The sequence below is a fragment of the Oncorhynchus nerka genome, linkage group LG4 (assembly GCF_034236695.1).
Source record: "Oncorhynchus nerka isolate Pitt River linkage group LG4, Oner_Uvic_2.0, whole genome shotgun sequence".
In the NCBI taxonomy this organism is placed as follows: Eukaryota; Metazoa; Chordata; class Actinopteri; order Salmoniformes; family Salmonidae; genus Oncorhynchus; species Oncorhynchus nerka.
This window is the reverse complement of record NC_088399.1, coordinates 76,520,957-76,533,064: the sequence shown is the minus strand read 5'-3', so window position 1 is coordinate 76,533,064 and position 12,108 is coordinate 76,520,957. Positions and strand designations below refer to the sequence as shown.

The 12,108-nt window shown below is 41.5% G+C and overlaps 1 protein-coding gene across 29 annotated transcripts in view; it reads left to right on the top strand.

Annotated features, from left to right (window-relative positions):
- clasp2 (cytoplasmic linker associated protein 2) overlaps positions 1–12,108 on the top strand; it is a 121,290-nt gene that overhangs the window by 92,915 nt on the left and 16,267 nt on the right. For all 29 annotated transcript variants that reach the window (XM_065017850.1, XM_065017848.1, XM_029658609.2 and 26 more), the window contains one exon: positions 1,285–1,448. In XM_065017850.1, coding sequence (XP_064873922.1) covers positions 1,285–1,448 — 164 coding nt within the window. The remainder of the gene's footprint in view (positions 1–1,284; positions 1,449–12,108) is intronic.

Genomic DNA, 12,108 nt, shown 5'->3' with positions numbered 1-12,108 from the left:
TGAGTCAAATATGAAACCTGACTTAATGACTTAGACACACAGAGAGAACTGTTCCTTAAAGTAATTAACTTTGGCCTTCCGGATAGCCTGACTGCACTTATTTCTCATTTGCCTGAACAAGAGCGAGTCAGCCTGAGTATGCGTGTGCCGAGCCTTTTGCCAAATGCAATTATTGAGATGGAGTAACTCTGCAAAATCACAGTCGAACCAGGGGCTGAACCTGTTTTTAATTCAAAAAAAATTATGGGGGCGTGTTTGTTAAAAATACCACTGAAAATAAATAAAAATGACATTGGCATTGACCTACGTCTCATCTTGCACTGCACAGAATATCAGATCTCAACAATGATTGAAGAAGTGTTTAACATCACCACTACCACATCCTTTTAATATATAGGCCTGTCTTTTCATAAGTGCAACGTGACTGCAAGAGACCGGTCGGAATGTCTGACTGAAATACCGGACAAATCGAACATTTGTGGTGATTGAATTAGTTGATCAAATACGGGACATGATTGTTTGGTTGAGGGACAAAGGGACAAAATGCAGGTCTGTCCCGCACAATCTGGGACATGTGGTCACCCTAGTGTGTGTGTGCTTCCCAGGATGCTAACTGTTGTATGTTTCTCTCCCCTCCATGCCTCTCCTCTGGAACTCTCTGTAGAGAGTAAGTCTAGACAACGTTTATTTTACGTTCAATTAACGTTTGATTAACGCTTGTGTGGTTGTGACACTAACCTGGTACTCTGATTGGAGACTAATCTTGAATTCATGGATTAATCTGGCGAGTGGTAATCTGACTGGGTGGCTAATTTAATGATTTCCAAGGCAACCACAGACTCACTCACTAACCGACCCGGTGATGTCACAGCTCACAGCTGTGACATCACTATGACATCATGACGCCCTGTGATTGGTGTCTGAGTCCCTGCTGTTTTGCAGGCGACAGCCAATCAGCATGTGTGTTTAGTGAATACTGAATATTGATTGTGTATTGGTGAAACATAATTCTGCTTGCTGCACGCTGATTAGAGTGAGTGGTTGATTGGTTAATTGAATGGAATTGCTTCCCTCAGCCTATCTCATAGTATCCATAGTACATGTGTGTCTCACTCGTTTGTGTGCATGAACATTTTCCTCTCTCTTCTAAGAGTGTGTGTGTGTGTGTGTGTGTGTGTGTGTGTGTGTGTGTGTGTGTGTGTGTGTGTGTGTGTGTGTGTGTGTTGTGTGCGCGCGCGTGGTGTGTTACAATGTGTCTAACCCATGTCCCCTGTCTCTCCCAAGGTGTTCAGTATGTTCTTAGAGACCCTAGTGGACTTTGTCCTGGTGCACAGAGAAGACCTGCAGGACTGGCTGTTCGTCCTGCTCACCCAGCTGCTGAAGAAGATGGGAGCTGACCTGCTGGGATCAGTACAGGCCAAGGTCCAGAGAGCACTGGACATCACACGGTCAGTGGGTGTGTGTGTATTTGTAAAGTTTGTGTGTGCATATATCTTGCCTGTGTGTATATAAACTCAGCAACAACAAAAAACGTCCCCTCACTGTCAACTGCGTTAATGTTCAGCAAACTTAACATGTGTAAATATTTGTATGAACATAACAAGATTCAACAACTGAGACACAACTGAACATGTTTCACAGACATGTGACTAACAGAAATTGAATAATGTGTCCCTGAACAAAGGGGGGGTCAAAAGCAAAAGTAACAGTCAGTATCTGGTGTGGCCTCCAGCTGCATTAAGTATTGCAGTGCATCTCCTCCTCATGGACTGCACTCCGAAACTGGAGCAGCAGCACTATCAGGTGGACTGGGGACAGCAAGGAGTCATCAGGCCAGGTAGTCCTGAGGCATGGTCCTAGGGCTATGGTCCTCCGAGAGAAGGAAAGACAATTATTTAAATTCACACAGGACACCGGATAAGACAGGATAAATACTCCAGATATAACAGACTGACCCTAGCCCCCCGACACAAACTATTGCAGCATAAATACTGAAGGCTGAGACGAGTGGGGTCAGGAGACACTGTGGCCCTGTCCGACGATACTCCCGGACAGGGCCAAACAGGCTGGATATAAGCCCACCCACTTTGCCAAAGCACAGCCCCCACACCACTAGAGGGATATCTTCAACCACCAACTTACCATCCTGAGATCAGGCCGAGTATAGCCCACGAAGATCTCCCCCACGGCACGAACCCAAGTGGGGGCGCCAACTCAGACAGGAAGATCACATCAGTGACTCAACCCACTCAAGTGACGGACCCCTCCTAGGGACGGCATGGAAGAGCACCAGTAAGCCAGTGACTCAGCCCCTGTAATAGGGTTAGAGGCAGAGAATCCCAGTGGAAAGAGGGGAACCGGCCAGTCAGAGACAGCAAGGGCGGTTCGTTGCTCCATTGCCTTTCCGCTCACCTTCACACTCCTGGGCCAGACTACACTCAATAATAGGACCTACTGAAGAGATGAGTCTTCAATAAAGACTTAAATGTCGAGACCGAGTCTGTGTCTCTCACATGGATAGGCAGACCATTCCATAAATATTGAGTTCTATAGGAGAAAGCCCTGCCTCCAGCTGTTTGCTTAGAAATTCTAGGGACAGGTAGGAGGCCTGCGTCTTGTGACCGTAGCGTACGTGTAGGTATGTACGGCAGGACCAAATCAGAGAGATAGGTAGGAGCAAGCCCATGTAATGCTTTGTAGGTTAGCAGTAAAACCTTGAAATCAGCCCTTGCTTAACATGAAGTCAGTGTAGGGAGGCTAGCACTGGAGTAATATGATCAAATTTTGGGGTTCTACTCAGGATTCTAGCAGCCGTATTTAGCACTAACTGAAGTTTATTTAGTGCTTTATCCGGGTAGCCGGAAAGTAGAGCATTGCAGTAGTCTAACCTAGAAGTAACAAAAGCATGGATACATTTTTCTGCATTTTTGGACAGAAGGTTTCTGATTTTTGCAATGTTACGTAGATGGAATGAGGCTGTCCTTGAAACAGTTTTGATATGTACGTCAAAAGAGAGATCAGGGTCGAGAGTAACGCCGAGGTCCTTCAGTTATATTTGAGACGACTGTACAACCATCAATACATATATAACGTGTGTCTGTAATGTGTGTGTATAACGTGTGTCTGTAATGTGTGTGTGTGTGTGTGTATAACGTGTGTCTGTAATGTGTGTGTATAACGTGTGTCTGTAATGTGTGTGTGTGTATAACGTGTGTCTGTAATGTGTGTGTGTGTGTGTATAACGTGTATCTGTAATGTGTGTGTGTGTATAACGTGTGTCTGTAATGTGTGTGTCTGTAATGTTTGTGTGTATAACGTGTGTCTGTAATGTGTGTGTGTATAACGTGTGTCTGTAATGTGTGTGTGTGTGTATAACGTGTGTCTGTAATGTGTGTGTGTATATAACGTGTGTCTGTAATGTGTGTGTGTATATAACGTGTGTCTGTAATGTGTGTGTGTATAACGTGTGTATAACGTGTGTCTGTAATGTGTGTGTATAACGTGTGTCTGTAATGTGTGTGTGTGTGTATAACGTGTGTCTGTAATGTGTGTGTGTGTGTGTATAACGTGTGTGTGTAATGTGTGTATAACGTGTGTCTGTAATGTGTGTGTGTGTGTGTATAACGTGTGTCTGTAATGTGTGTGTGTGTGTATAACGTGTGTCTGTAATGTGTGTGTGTATAACGTGTGTCTGTAATGTGTGTGTGTGTATAACGTGTGTGTATAACGTGTGTCTGTAATGTGTGTGTATATAACGTGTGTCTGTAATGTGTGTGTATAACGTGTGTCTGTAGTGTGTGTATAACGTGTGTCTGTAATGTGTGTGTATAACGTGTGTCTGTAATGTGTGTGTATAACGTGTGTCTGTAGTGTGTGTATAACGTGTGTCTGTAATGTGTGTGTATAACGTGTGTCTGTAATGTGTGTATATAACGTGTGTCTGTAGTGTGTGTATAACGTGTGTCTGTAATGTGTGTGTTTAACGTGTGTCTGTAGTGTGTGTATAACGTGTGTCTGTAATGTGTGTATATAACGTGTGTGTGTGTGTATATAACGTGTGTCTGTAATGTGTGTGTGTATAACGTGTGTCTGTAATGTGTGTGTATAACGTGTGTCTGTAATGTGTGTGTATAACGTGTGTCTGTAATGTGTGTGTGTGTGTGTATAACGTGTGTGTCTGTAATGTGTGTGTGTGTGTAACGTGTGTGTCTGTAACGTGTGTGTATAACGTGTGTCTGTAATGTGTGTGTATAACGTGTGTCTGTAATGTGTGTATATAACGTGTGTCTGTAATGTGTGTGTATAACGTGTGTCTGTAATGTGTGTATAACGTGTGTCTGTAATGTGTGTATATAACGTGTGTCTGTAATGTGTGTGTGTGTGTGTATAACGTGTGTGTCTGTAATGTGTGTGTGTGTATAACGTGTGTGTCTGTAATGTGTGTGTGTATAACGTGTGTCTGTAATGTGTGTGTGTGTGTATAACGTGTGTCTGTAATGTGTGTGTGTGTGTGTGTGTATAACGTGTGTCTGTAATGTGTGTGTGTGTGTGTGTGTATAACGTGTGTCTGTAATGTGTGTGTGTGTGTGTGTGTGTGTATAACGTGTGTCTGTAATGTGTGTGTGTGTGTGTGTATAACGTGTGTCTGTAATGTGTGTGTGTGTGTGTGTATAACGTGTGTCTGTAATGTGTGTGTGTGTGTATAACGTGTGTCTGTAATGTGTGTGTGTGTGTGTATAACGTGTGTCTGTAATGTGTGTGTGTGTGTGTATAACGTGTGTATATAACGTGTGTGTATAACGTGTGTCTGTAATGTGTGTATAACGTGTGTATATAACGTGTGTCTGTAATGTGTGTGTGTGTATAACGTGTGTGTCTGTAATGTGTGTGTCTGTAATGTGTGTGTGTATAACGTGTGTCTGTAATGTGTGTGTGTGTAACGTGTGTGTCTGTAACGTGTGTGTGTATAACGTGTGTCTGTAATGTGTGTGTATAACGTGTGTCTGTAATGTGTGTATATAACGTGTGTCTGTAATGTGTGTGTGTGTGTGTATAACGTGTGTGTCTGTAATGTGTGTGTGTAACGTGTGTGTCTGTAACGTGTGTGTGTATAACGTGTGTCTGTAATGTGTGTGTATAACGTGTGTCTGTAATGTGTGTATATAACGTGTGTCTGTAATGTGTGTGTATAACGTGTGTCTGTAATGTGTGTATATAACGTGTGTCTGTAATGTGTGTGTGTGTGTGTGTGTGTGTGTAATGTGTGTGTGTGTGTGTATAACGTGTGTCTGTAATGTGTGTGTGTGTGTAACGTGTGTGTCTGTAACGTGTGTGTGTATAACGTGTGTCTGTAATGTGTGTGTATAACGTGTGTCTGTAATGTGTGTATATAACGTGTGTCTGTAATGTGTGTGTGTGTGTGTATAACGTGTGTGTCTGTAATGTGTGTGTGTGTATAACGTGTGTGTCTGTAATGTGTGTGTGTGTAACGTGTGTGTCTGTAACGTGTGTGTGTATAACGTGTGTCTGTAATGTGTGTGTGTGTGTGTGTGTGTGTGTGTGTGTATAACGTGTGTGTGTAATGTGTGTATAACGTGTGTCTGTAATGTGTGTGTGTGTGTGTATAACGTGTGTCTGTAATGTGTGTGTGTGTGTATAACGTGTGTCTGTAATGTGTGTGTGTGTATAACGTGTGTGTATAACGTGTGTCTGTAATGTGTGTGTATATAACGTGTGTCTGTAATGTGTGTGTATAACGTGTGTCTGTAATGTGTGTGTATAACGTGTGTCTGTAATGTGTGTGTATAACGTGTGTCTGTAGTGTGTGTATAACGTGTGTCTGTAATGTGTGTATATAACGTGTGTCTGTAGTGTGTGTATAACGTGTGTCTGTAATGTGTGTATATAACGTGTGTGTGTGTGTGTGTGTATATAACGTGTGTCTGTAATGTGTGTGTGTATAACGTGTGTCTGTAATGTGTGTGTATAACGTGTGTCTGTAATGTGTGTGTATAACGTGTGTCTGTAATGTGTGTGTGTATAACGTGTGTGTATAACGTGTGTCTGTAATGTGTGTATAACGTGTGTCTGTAATGTGTGTATATAACGTGTGTCTGTAATGTGTGTGTGTGTGTGTATAACGTGTGTGTCTGTAATGTGTGTGTGTGTATAACGTGTGTGTCTGTAATGTGTGTGTGTATAACGTGTGTCTGTAATGTGTGTGTGTGTGTGTATAACGTGTGTCTGTAATGTGTGTGTGTGTGTGTATAACGTGTGTCTGTAATGTGTGTGTGTGTGTGTATAACGTGTGTCTGTAATGTGTGTGTGTGTGTATAACGTGTGTAATATGTGTGTGTGTGTGTGTGTATAACGTGTGTCTGTAATGTGTGTGTGTGTGTGTATAACGTGTGTCTGTAATGTGTGTGTGTGTGTGTATAACGTGTGTATATAACGTGTGTCTGTAATGTGTGTATAACGTGTGTCTGTAATGTGTGTATATAACGTGTGTCTGTAATGTGTGTGTGTGTATAACGTGTGTGTCTGTAATGTGTGTGTCTGTAATGTGTGTGTGTGTGTGTGTGTATAACGTGTGTGTCTGTAATGTGTGTGTCTGTAATGTGTGTGTGTATAACGTGTGTCTGTAATGTGTGTGTGTGTAACGTGTGTGTCTGTAACGTGTGTGTGTATAACGTGTGTCTGTAATGTGTGTGTATAACGTGTGTCTGTAATGTGTGTATATAACGTGTGTCTGTAATGTGTGTGTGTGTGTGTGTATAACGTGTGTGTCTGTAATGTGTGTGTGTGTAACGTGTGTGTCTGTAACGTGTGTGTGTGTATAACGTGTGTCTGTAATGTGTGTGTATAACGTGTGTCTGTAATGTGTGTATATAACGTGTGTCTGTAATGTGTGTGTATAACGTGTGTCTGTCATGTGTGTATATAACGTGTGTCTGTAATGTGTGTGTGTGTGTGTGTATAACGTGTGTCTGTAATGTGTGTGTGTGTAACGTGTGTGTCTGTAACGTGTGTGTGTATAACGTGTGTCTGTAATGTGTGTGTATAACGTGTGTCTGTAATGTGTGTATATAACGTGTGTCTGTAATGTGTGTGTGTGTGTGTATAACGTGTGTGTCTGTAATGTGTGTGTGTATAACGTGTGTGTCTGTAATGTGTGTGTGTATAACGTGTGTGTCTGTAATGTGTGTGTGTGTAACGTGTGTGTCTGTAACGTGTGTGTGTATAACGTGTGTCTGTAATGTGTGTGTATAACGTGTGTCTGTAATGTGTGTGTGTGTGTGTATAACGTGTGTCTGTAATGTGTGTGTGTGTGTGTGTATAACGTGTGTCTGTAATGTGTGTGTGTGTGTGTGTGTATAACGTGTGTCTGTAATGTGTGTGTGTGTGTATAACGTGTGTCTGTAATGTGTGTGTGTGTATAACGTGTGTGTGTGTGTATATAACGTGTGTCTGTAATGTGTGTGTGTATAACGTGTGTGTGTGTGTATATAACGTGTGTCTGTAATGTGTGTGTGTATAACGTGTGTCTGTAATGTGTGTGTGTGTATAACGTGTGTGTCTGTAATGTGTGTGTCTGTAATGTGTGTGTGTGTGTATAACGTGTGTGTCTGTAATGTGTGTGTCTGTAATGTGTGTGTGTATAACGTGTGTCTGTAATGTGTGTGTGTGTAACGTGTGTGTCTGTAACGTGTGTGTGTATAACGTGTGTCTGTAATGTGTGTGTATAACGTGTGTCTGTAATGTGTGTATATAACGTGTGTCTGTAATGTGTGTGTGTGTGTGTGTATAACGTGTGTCTGTAATGTGTGTGTGTGTAACGTGTGTGTCTGTAACGTGTGTGTGTATAACGTGTGTCTGTAATGTGTGTGTGTGTGTGTATAACGTGTGTGTCTGTAATGTGTGTGTGTGTATAACGTGTGTGTCTGTAATGTGTGTGTGTATAACGTGTGTCTGTAATGTGTGTGTGTGTGTGTATAACGTGTGTCTGTAATGTGTGTGTGTGTGTGTATAACGTGTGTCTGTAATGTGTGTGTGTGTGTGTATAACGTGTGTCTGTAATGTGTGTGTGTGTGTATAACGTGTGTCTGTAATGTGTGTGTGTGTGTGTATAACGTGTGTCTGTAATGTGTGTGTGTGTGTATAACGTGTGTCTGTAATGTGTGTGTGTGTGTGTATAACGTGTGTATATAACGTGTGTCTGTAATGTGTGTATAACGTGTGTCTGTAATGTGTGTATAACGTGTGTCTGTAATGTGTGTATATAACGTGTGTCTGTAATGTGTGTGTGTGTATAACGTGTGTGTCTGTAATGTGTGTGTCTGTAATGTGTGTGTGTGTGTATAACGTGTGTGTCTGTAATGTGTGTGTCTGTAATGTGTGTGTGTATAACGTGTGTCTGTAATGTGTGTGTGTGTAACGTGTGTGTCTGTATAACGTGTGTCTGTAATGTGTGTGTATAACGTGTGTCTGTAATGTGTGTATATAACGTGTGTCTGTAATGTGTGTGTGTGTGTGTATAACGTGTGTGTCTGTAATGTGTGTGTGTGTAACGTGTGTGTCTGTAACGTGTGTGTGTATAACGTGTGTCTGTAATGTGTGTGTATAACGTGTGTCTGTAATGTGTGTATATAACGTGTGTCTGTAATGTGTGTGTGTGTGTGTATAACGTGTGTGTCTGTAATGTGTGTGTGTATAACGTGTGTGTCTGTAATGTGTGTGTGTATAACGTGTGTGTCTGTAATGTGTGTGTGTGTAACGTGTGTGTCTGTAACGTGTGTGTGTATAACGTGTGTCTGTAATGTGTGTGTATAACGTGTGTCTGTAATGTGTGTGTATAACGTGTGTCTGTAATGTGTGTGTGTGTGTGTATAACGTGTGTCTGTAATGTGTGTGTGTGTGTGTGTGTATAACGTGTGTCTGTAATGTGTGTGTGTGTGTGTGTGTGTATAACGTGTGTCTGTAATGTGTGTGTGTGTGTATAACGTGTGTCTGTAATGTGTGTATATAACGTGTGTGTGTGTGTATATAACGTGTGTCTGTAATGTGTGTGTGTATAACGTGTGTCTGTAATGTGTGTGTATAACGTGTGTCTGTAATGTGTGTGTGTATAACGTGTGTCTGTAATGTGTGTGTGTGTATAACGTGTGTGTCTGTAATGTGTGTGTCTGTAATGTGTGTGTGTGTGTATAACGTGTGTGTCTGTAATGTGTGTGTCTGTAATGTGTGTGTGTATAACGTGTGTCTGTAATGTGTGTGTGTGTAACGTGTGTGTCTGTAACGTGTGTGTGTATAACGTGTGTCTGTAATGTGTGTGTATAACGTGTGTCTGTAATGTGTGTATATAACGTGTGTCTGTAATGTGTGTGTGTGTGTGTATAACGTGTGTGTCTATAACGTGTGTGTCTGTAATGTGTGTGTGTGTAACGTGTGTGTCTGTAACGTGTGTGTGTATAGTGTGTGTCTGTAACGTGTGTGTGTATAACGTGTGTCTGTAATGTGTGTGTATAACGTGTGTCTGTAATGTGTGTGTATAACGTGTGTCTGTAATGTGTGTGTGTGTGTGTATAACGTGTGTCTGTAATGTGTGTGTGTGTGTGTGTATAACGTGTGTCTGTAATGTGTGTGTGTGTGTGTGTATAACGTGTGTCTGTAATGTGTGTGTGTGTGTATAACGTGTGTCTGTAATGTGTGTGTGTGTGTATAACGTGTGTCTGTAATGTGTGTGTGTGTATAACGTGTGTCTGTAATGTGTGTATATAACGTGTGTGTGTGTGTATATAACGTGTGTCTGTAATGTGTGTGTGTATAACGTGTGTCTGTAATGTGTGTGTATAACGTGTGTCTGTAATGTGTGTGTGTATAACGTGTGTATATAACGTGTGTCTGTAATGTGTGTCTGTAATGTGTGTATATAACGTGTGTCTGTAATGTGTGTGTGTGTGTGTGTGTATAACGTGTGTGTCTGTAATGTGTGTGTGTGTATAACGTGTGTGTCTGTAATGTGTGTGTGTGTGTGTGTGTATAACGTGTGTGTCTGTAATGTGTGTGTGTGTATAACGTGTGTCTGTAATGTGTGTGTATAACGTGTGTCTGTAATGTGTGTGTATAACGTGTGTCTGTAATGTGTGTGTATATAACGTGTGTCTGTAATGTGTGTGTGTGTGTGTGTATAACGTGTGTGTCTGTAATGTGTGTGTCTGTAATGTGTGTGTGTGTGTATAACGTGTGTGTCTGTAATGTGTGTGTGTGTGTGTATAACGTGTGTCTGTAATGTGTGTGTGTGTAACGTGTGTGTCTGTAACGTGTGTGTGTATAACGTGTGTCTGTAATGTGTGTGTATAACGTGTGTCTGTAATGTGTGTATATAACGTGTGTCTGTAATGTGTGTGTGTGTGTGTATAACGTGTGTGTCTGTAATGTGTGTGTGTATAACGTGTGTGTCTGTAATGTGTGTGTGTGTGTGTGTAACGTGTGTGTGTGTATAACGTGTGTCTGTAATGTGTGTGTATTACGTGTGTCTGTAATGTGTGTGTGTGTGTGTGTATAACGTGTGTCTGTAATGTGTGTGTGTGTGTGTGTATAACGTGTGTCTGTAATGTGTGTGTGTGTGTGTGTATAACGTGTGTCTGTAATGTGTGTGTGTGTGTGTGTGTATAACGTGTGTCTGTAATGTGTGTGTGTGTGTATAACGTGTGTCTGTGATGTGTGTGTGTATAACGTGTGTCTGTAATGTGTGTGTGTGTGTATAACGTCTGTCTGTAATGTGTGTGTGTGTATAACGTGTGTCTGTAATGTGTGTGTGTCTGTAATGTGTGTGTATAACGTGTGTCTGTAATGTGTGTGTGTATAACGTGTGTCTGTAATGTGTGTGTGTATAACGTGTGTCTGTAATGTGTGTGTGTATAACGTGTGTCTGTAATGTGTGTGTGTATAACGTGTGTCTGTAATGTGTGTGTGTATAACGTGTGTCTGTAATGTGTGTATATAACGTGTGTCTGTAATGTGTGTGTGTGTGTGTATAACGTGTGTGTCTGTAATGTGTGTGTGTGTATAACGTGTGTGTCTGTAATGTGTGTGTGTATAACGTGTGTCTGTAATGTGTGTGTATAACGTGTGTATATAACGTGTGTGTATATAACGTGTGTATAACGTGTGTCTGTAATGTGTGTGTATATAACGTGTGTCTGTAATGTGTGTATAACGTGTGTCTGTAATGTGTGTGTATAACGTGTGTCTGTAATGTGTGTATATAACGTGTGTCTGTAATGTGTGTGCGTGTGTGTATAACGTGTGTGTCTGTAATGTGTGTGTGTGTATAACGTGTGTGTCTGTAATGTGTGTGTGTATAACGTGTGTGTCTGTAATGTGTGTGTGTGTAACGTGTGTGTCTGTAATGTGTGTGTGTATAACGTGTGTGTCTGTAATGTGTGTGTGTATAACGTGTGTCTGTAATGTGTGTGTATAACGTGTGTCTGTAATGTGTGTGTGTGTATAACGTGTGTGTCTGTAATGTGTGTGTGTATAACGTGTGTCTGTAATGTGTGTGTGTGTGTATGACGTGTGTGTCTGTAATGTGTGTGTGTATAACGTGTGTCTGTAATGTGTATGTGTATAACGTGTGTCTGTAATGTGCGTGTGTATAACGTGTGTGTCTGTAACGTGTGTGTCTATAACGTATGTCTATAACGTTTGTCTGTAACGTGTGTCTGTAGTGTGTGTATAACGTGTGTCTGTAATGTGTGTGTATAACGTGTGTCTGTAGTGTGTGTATAACGTGTGTCTGGAATGTGTGTATATAACGTGTGTGTGTGTGTGTATAACGTGTGTCTGTAATGTGTGTATAACGTGTGTCTGTAATGTGTGTATATAACGTGTGTCTGTAATGTGTGTATAACGTGTGTGTCTGTAATGTGTGTGTGTGTATAACGTGTGTCTGTAATGTGCGTGTGTATAACGTGTGTGTCTGTAATGTGCGTGTGTATAACGTGTGTGTCTGTAATGTGCGTGTCTATAACGTGTGTGTGTCTGTAACGTGTGTGTCTGTAACGTGTGTGTCTGTAACGTGTGTGTGTATAACGTGTGTCTGTAATG